The sequence below is a fragment of the Poecilia reticulata genome, linkage group LG18 (assembly GCF_000633615.1).
Source record: "Poecilia reticulata strain Guanapo linkage group LG18, Guppy_female_1.0+MT, whole genome shotgun sequence".
Taxonomy (NCBI): domain Eukaryota; kingdom Metazoa; phylum Chordata; class Actinopteri; order Cyprinodontiformes; family Poeciliidae; genus Poecilia; species Poecilia reticulata.
Window position 1 is genome coordinate 884,009 of NC_024348.1, and position 7,855 is coordinate 891,863.

At 39.4% G+C, this 7,855-nt stretch overlaps 1 protein-coding gene across 3 annotated transcripts in view; it reads right to left on the reverse strand.

Moving 5' to 3' along the window:
- The window catches only part of pde5ab (phosphodiesterase 5A, cGMP-specific, b), a 156,278-nt gene that overhangs the window by 36,680 nt on the left and 111,743 nt on the right, over positions 1-7,855 (reverse strand). For 2 of the 3 annotated variants that reach the window (XM_017310572.1, XM_017310573.1), the window contains exons 9-12: positions 4,168-4,276; positions 4,000-4,084; positions 3,304-3,479; positions 563-613 (exon numbers count right to left, since the gene is read on the reverse strand). The exons of the other annotated variant lie outside the window; for it this stretch is intronic. In XM_017310572.1, coding sequence (XP_017166061.1) covers positions 563-613; positions 3,304-3,479; positions 4,000-4,084; positions 4,168-4,276 — 421 coding nt within the window. The remainder of the gene's footprint in view (positions 1-562; positions 614-3,303; positions 3,480-3,999; positions 4,085-4,167; positions 4,277-7,855) is intronic. 3 annotated transcript variants of the gene reach the window in all.

Below are 7,855 nucleotides of genomic sequence, written 5' to 3' on the forward strand. Positions count from 1 at the left end.
GGAAATAAAACACTTTTTAATATAAATTGATGCTTTGACATGATCACAGAACTGCCATAACATATGTAGCTACATAAATACCAGACAAAGTGAATCCCAGCAGCGTCTTCAGCCGGTGTAACGCTGAACTGATGCGGAGCCATGAAGCTACAAACACTGAATAGAAGAAGAGCTGCCATCGATACAGTTTTACCAAGTTGCTCAAAGTCGAGAACCCACGTTGAGAACCGCTACTGTAAAGCCTGAAACAGAGTTTCTGGGTCTTTGGTAACTACTTCAGCATCACACATCATCAATTATCAAGCAGCTAAATGTTCACTTCAATGCTAAATAACTTCTCCTGCTATTCCAGTTGTGAATATGAATAGAAAGCAGCCATTTTGAGCTGTTTTTACTGGAGTCTTTGTGCTGATTCAGTTGTGTTACATTTCATGTCTGTCATCAAACAAAAGGTCTGCTCTTTGTGACTTTAGAAACTCATTCTTTGAGTGTCACTGTGCCTCCAGTTTCATATTGATGTTTGTATCATACATAGTTTGAAATGTTAATTTACAGCAGTTACCTGAAGTTCCCGGGTTTCCTCCTCAGTGGCAGAGGCATGATATGATAAAACCTGGAGGACACAGACAAATCAAATTCAGCAGCATGTGGCAGCACATGCTGCATATATGGAAATACAGTGGTTATGGAAAGAATTAAGACCCTTTTAAAATTTTCCACTCTGTTTCACTACAGCCACTTCCTAAAATCAAAACAGGAAGAATGGCAGAGGAATCCAGGTGTGAAAAAGGGTGCTTCTAATCACTACTGAGCAAAGGGTCTGAATAATTGCAGGAGGGAGACTTTACCACGTTACTTTCGATTAAATAATCACATCAATGTGATTCTGTTTGTTCAATAATTTAGGGGCAAAAAGGGTTTTCAATCGTGTTTGAATAAAATGTAATTAATTGTGATCAATCAATTACAGACCCTGCAATTAGGTCAATTTAAAATTTTAACTGAGTTTCACTAACAGTTTTACCTATAGATACGCTTGATAACTGTTGTTTAATCCCTTATGTTATTAAAATACTTCACAACCAGGAGAGGTAAAATGGAAACGCATATACAAAAACAGGCACAAAATTATCCAAAGGACAATTGTAAACTGGTCTCATTTCTGCCTGTGGTTTACTTATTCTGATGAGTCATGTATTGTAAGATACTGTTATACACTGAGTGCACAAGTGTTGTGCTAGTTGTAGCTTTGAGGAATAATTTTATTGTGGAACAACTGCAGCTCTCTCGGTCAATTCAAAATGTTAATTATCTCGAAACTAAATATTTTAGAAAATAAAAATGAGATTTTCGCTTTCTTAATACAATATTTTTGTATGCGCAGAACTATTATGCAGCTGAATTAAAACTGAAACTTTTCTCACTTGTCACTTGTCAGCTCAAAATTGACAAACATTTCTGACATTTAAAAAATAAATCAGTGACCTTTACAGCCACCCTTCTTTTCCATAACACTTATAAGCCTTCCTTTCATGGAGTCCGTCAGTTTCTTGATCTGTTGACGATCAACTTCTCGTGCAGCAGCAGCCACAGCCTCCCAGACACTGATCAGAGATGTGAACCGTTTTCCTTCACCATACATGTCCTGTTTAAGAAAGGCCCACATGTTCTCAATGGGGTTTAGGTGTGGTGAGGAAGGGGACCGCTTCATTATTCTCTTATCTTTAAGGCCTTCCATAGTGGAGTACTTTGATGCATGCGATGGAGCAATGTCCTGCAGAAAAATCATGGTCTTCTTGAAAGATACAGACTTTTTCCTGAACCACAGCTTGAAGAAAGTGTCTTCTAAAAACTGGCAGTAGATTTAGGACTTGATTTTGAGTCCAACTTCAACCCGAAAAGGTCCAACTAGCTCATCTTTAATAACACCAACCTATACCAGCGCCCTGCCTCCACCTTGCTAGTGTCTGATGTGAAGTGGAGCTCTGTGCCTATTACTGATCCAGCCACAGGTCCATCCATCTGATCCATCAAGACTCATTCTCATCTCACCAATCCATAGGACCTTTGAAAAATCTGTCTCCAGATCTGTCTTGGCCCAGTCTTGATGTTCCGACTTATGTGTCTTGTTCAGTGGGGGTCGGGTTTCAGCGTTCCTTATCTTGGCCATGTCTCTGAACATCTTGTACTTCTGGGTACTGCAGGTAGGTTTCAGTTCTGGAAAATGACAGGACTGGAAGACAATGGGTTCCTGTAGCTTCACGTTTGATTCTTCTCAACTCTTCGGCAGTTTAATTTCCATCTTTTTTTCTCAACACGTTTCTTGCGAACCTGTTAGCTATTTGCAGCAAATCGTTTGATGGTTGTGTGATCACGACCCAATATCTTAGTAATTTCAAGCGTGCTGCATCCCTCTGAAAGGCCTTTTACAATTTTGAACTTTTCAGACTCACTTAAATCTCTTTATTGGCTCATTTTGCCTGAGGAAAATAAGCTGCCTAATAATGATACACATCTTGATATAGGATGTTGATCTTCTTAGCCCCACCCTCCCTCACTAAACAAATACACATCAGCTGATATGTTTAGATTCAACAAGCATTCAAGTTTATACAGCCTGGAATTGGAAAATATGCATACAAATGATGATGTGATCAAAACTAAATTATAATTGTGCACACAGTGTATAGTTGGAACAATAATTAAAAGAAATGGGTAATTTCTGACTCAGCATAAAGAGAACCTAAAGTCATTCTATTCCAAATAAAGACTCCTTGATCTTAAGCCCACTTTCAGTCGGCCCATTCCCCCTTTGTGTCCCAAACAAAGAAAATATTTTGGAGACAAGATGTGACATCTTCAAAGGTTGCAATATTGTTGCAAAAGTCAACTCTGCTTTAATTTCTTCAGAACTTTCTCCCAGACCTGTGTGCTGTGTTTAATAGGCCACTGTAATCATGAGTAGTTGATATTTAAAATCGGTGATATCGGACTGTTTTCCAATATCAATATTGGATCGTGACATCGTATCGTGACATTCCTATCTATCTCCATTTTTGGGGATACAGCCAATCAGTGCCAAGGAAAATGAATGCCTGGATTGGGTGTTTTCATGTCAGCCAACACTGTCATTCAGCTTCCCATTTTCTTTCAAATATTTGAGATATGTTCTACAAAAAAATCTGCATATGTTCCACAGATAATTTGGAGTTACTTTTCACAAAAAAATTTTTGAACACTGAACCATGACTAGGCAGGGTTCAATGTGTTCTTCCAGATCTGAACAAGGTAAGCGGGGCTGACCTCCAGAGTGACCTCCTGTTTGGCCATGGCTCTCTCCACAGTCTCATACATCTGTGTGTTCTGAATGCCAAGGCCACAGAAGATGGCAAACGCTTCCAAGAACTGCTCATCGTTTCTGTTGAAGGTCTTGACGGTGCTTGACGCTTCGTCCGTTTTGTTCACCAACTGGCACACACCTACAAGCACGCAAGCAGACACACAAAACACAAATTGTTCAGTTTGGTTCTTACATGGAAATTTAGCAAATCATCCCCACTAGCATTACGCTGGCACCACTATGGAAAACCCTGGACATGTTTCAGTCGTGCCATAAAGCAGGGGTCACCAACTCCAGTCCTCAAGGGCTACTACCATCCTGCAACTTTTAGATTCACCTCTGCTCCAAAATGTCTGAATTTCCTCACCAGCATTCATTCCTCTCTGCAATAGGCTGGAAATGAGCAGTTTATTTGATCCAGGTGTGTTTGAGCAGAGACATATCTAAAAGTTGCAGGACGGTAGCCCTCGAGGTCTGGAGTTGGTGACCCCTGCTATAAAGTTTAGAGTAGTAGAGTTTATTGCTAAATGCTACAGTTAGTCTTTAGCATTCATTTGAACAAATCCCTTGTCTTGCAGAACCTTGAGCTGGTCTACCAGATTCAATCCCAAGACGGTGAAATTTGGGCCAGTAAACAAAGAAAGCAACATGGCTCATACCTATGACTTTGTCTTTCTTGCCATTTCTGATTGGAGTGCAGAGCAAACTTTTTATCCGACTGCTGGAGCAATCAGGGCTCTCACACTGTTAAATAACAAAGGGGATTAACTTAATAGGACCAGGAAAAAAATGAAATAAAGAAAAGTGAGGAAGTGTGAGGCACAGACTGTCCAAGGGAAGCGCAGGTCCTTGGTGACATCGGTGATGTTGAGAGGTTGCATGGTGTTTCTAACATACTGAGCGTACATGTAGTTTATCTGACTGACATCACAGTCTCTGAGGAAGAAAACACACAACATAGCAAATACTTTTAGTTACATTCAAATGGAGCAAACAAAGCAGATGGAAAGTGTGATCATATCTCAATACAGCAGCTAAAAGCGCAACACTATAATTTTTAATTCATTGTTAAAGTAAAATTGTGAAGGTTAAAAAAATCCACCACTGAGTATTAACATAAGACATTTAGTTAGTATAACTTCTTTGGTACCCAGTTGGCCCCCGTCTAGATCCGCCCCTGGGCTGCAGGTCTGTGTCTGGTCATTAATGACCACTGAACAATGAATTCATACAATATGCGTCGGTCCGTAGCATTCTGGGGGTCCTGTGTAGCTCCCGCAAAGAGAAATTAGCTGACCTTAATATTTCCTATGTTTTATTTTGGTCATTATTGTTACACTTAGTGTTGACATGTGTGTAATAGGCGAGTCTATCTGACATTTATAGAAATACGGAACAAATCCCGTCCCGTATCGATTCAATACGGGACGATTCCGTATTTTACGGGACGGGTGGCAACCCTAATCAAAACATATCAAATGCTTTGTCCACTTAGTCAGACAGAGTTAAATATGTATTTGTGAACAAACAGATCTCAAACTCAAAGATTAAACTCGCAGGATCAGATTGTTGCTATGGTAACAAAACAATCTAACTATGAATATTGTTCTTTGAACTTTTACAAAGTAAACTTGCCAGCTCCTTAAAATCTTACATTTAAATGTTAAACAATTTAAAATATTTTAATTTATGTATGCTGAAATCATCAGATGAAATTTAGCAGCATTGATAATTTCAATAAACAAATGTTACATTTATGTATCTGTAGTCTGTGTTAAAATATTAGCATTTTAACACAGACTCTGAAGCCCTTGGGGGGCCTGATGGAGCTGCTGACGTAATTTAGATTAAACAGAAGTGCAAATAGTTTATATTCATTTTAACTGAATTTTTGATTAGTTGATTTTAAGACGTGGGTTTAAATAGCGTTTCACTAGCAATGTTTTCCCGTAACATATAATTACCCAGTAATATTTTTACTTTTTCTGTCTACTTAACATGTTTTAATAAAAAAACATAGTGAACCGCCTCGGTGTCCCGACCACCAGGCTTAGCACATTTTCTGGGGGAAACCCTGCAATGGTTTGCAATCATAACATTGCACCTTTTTTATGTTTTATATTTTTCCCACACATATTGATTTTTTTCTGTTAAATTGTACATAATATACTATATGTTGCATTGAAGGTGAAGAAAGTAAAGTAAGTTCAGAAATGCTTCATCATGATCTCATCTTTTTACCTCTGATATTTTAGTAGAAATGTAACCACAGCTGGAAGTCACTATGCCATTTTAGACTGTCCAGCTGGTTTCACAAAGTCATCAATGGTCTGCACCAATACACTGAGACCAAGGCATTATTTCTGAGTGTCTAACTTTTTGTTCTTTCTTGGCTTTTACACAAAGCCTCAGACTAATTTCTCATCAAATCTTATTTCCTAACTAGATTCAGCACGCATAATCAGATTGACATTCTGAGCATGCATTTAGTTTCTTTGCTCGCTCACTCAGTTCACTTTTTCTGTCCCTCCTCTCTGTTGGATTGAGTTAAACGAGGCCTCACTACTGCCATCACCCACAAAGTGTGACAGTACAACTATAGATTTCTGTATAGAAGCACAATCCAGCTCTGTATCCAGGGCAACTTAATTGTTCAACTTTTTCTACTTGAAATGCTCCGACTGTGATTCTTGCGAGTTGGATAAACATTGGTTTTGCTTGACTGAACTTCCTGCTTTGGAGAAACAGATGGTGGGTCACTGGGAAGCTGCAGGCCTTGGTTAATGCCACTATAAAAATCCTCCTGTGGTTGGAGTTGGTTAAAGCTAACATCCTGCAGGACCCCTCCTCTCCCAAGTTGGCCCTGTTGGAGACGTCCAATTTTGCTGAATTTGATCTTGCCAAGAGGAAATCCAGCACAAACACATAATGACATTCACAGAAGTTATTAGGTTAGAAGAAACTGCACTGGAAGCTGGTTGAAAAATAGAAGGATATCTAAAGGACAACACGGCAAAAAAGGACATCTGGTTTTTGTCTCATTCAGCTATTCTCAGAATGTTTTCCACAACTATTATTTTCTCTTTTCCTGTTCCTGTACCCATAAATAACATCAAAAAGGTGGAAAACATCCATACAGCACATTTTAACTGTTTACACTCATAGCAATAGTTTTCACTTTCTCATGTATTTCAATGCCTTTTTTAATCCGCATATATATTATATTAATTAATCTTCTCCATCAACATTTTACCTGAGCAGGTGATGTGGAAGAAGAAATCTTCTCTTGCTCAATGTTGTCATACAGAGTAATTTTTCAAGCCAAACTATAAGACTCCTGGGTTTGCATGTTCTCCCTGTGCATGGCGGGTTCTCTCCAGGTACTCCGATTTCCTCCCACAGTCCAAAAACATGACTGTCAGGTTTTTCTAAATTCTCCTTAGGTGTGTGTGCATGGTTGTTTTTTCTGTGTGTCTCTCTGTTGCCCTGCGGCAGATTGGCGACCTGTCCAGGGTGACCCCACCTCTCGCCCAAAATGTCTCGCTGGAGATAGGTACCAGCACCCCTCTTAGGGACAAGAGTGTAAAGAAAATGGATGGATGGATGGATGGATGGATGGATGGATGGATGGATGGATGGATGGATGGATGGATGGATGGATGGATGGATGGATGGATGGATGGATGGATGGATGGATGGATGGATGGATGGAAGAAGTTATGAGGATTTCACCAAAGATATAAGCAATTTATCTGCAGTTTTGGAAGATGAAGCTAGATGAAGCAATTCTTCATTGCAGTTCTGCAATGAAGAATTGCTACCGTATTTTTTAGTTGGTATGGCAAACTCCTACCACAGTCACTACCATCATCCCAGGAAAACAGTTCATTTCACGCAATCACTATAGTCACACTACCTGGTAAAAACCAGTCCCTTGTCCAATGCTATTTGCTTTGTCCAGAGTGTCTGGACTCTTGATTGATGGGAAACGATTGATTCCTCTGTTGAAGTCTAAAATTTTACCCAATCGACAATGCTTCCCTGTCATAATCATATCAAGATACATGCAGCTAAATATGTCAAGGTAGATATTTCACTTACTGCTCCTCTGTCGCTGCAGAAGCAATGCTGAGGTCTAAAATGTCTGTACTTCCACATGGCTACAGTGCTGTTGGAATGGGTTCATGTGATTGGCTAAGTTACCCCAATGTAGGGTCGGTTCATATGATTGGCTTCTACGCACCACAAATTTGGAACAAACTTCCAGAAAACTACAAAACATCTGAAACACTGGGTGCCTTTAAATCTCAACTTAAAACACACCTTAGAGTTGCTTATGGCTAAATTAGGGTTAGAGTGCGGGTTTTGATGTCTTTGATGTTTTTAATATTTTTATCTTTACTTTTCATCTAGTTATTATTTCTCTTTCACACTGTCTATGTAAAGCCCCCCCGGAAAACGTCCCAGTTAAACGAATCTATATCTAGGGGTGTGAGAATCCTTGTTAAATGACAT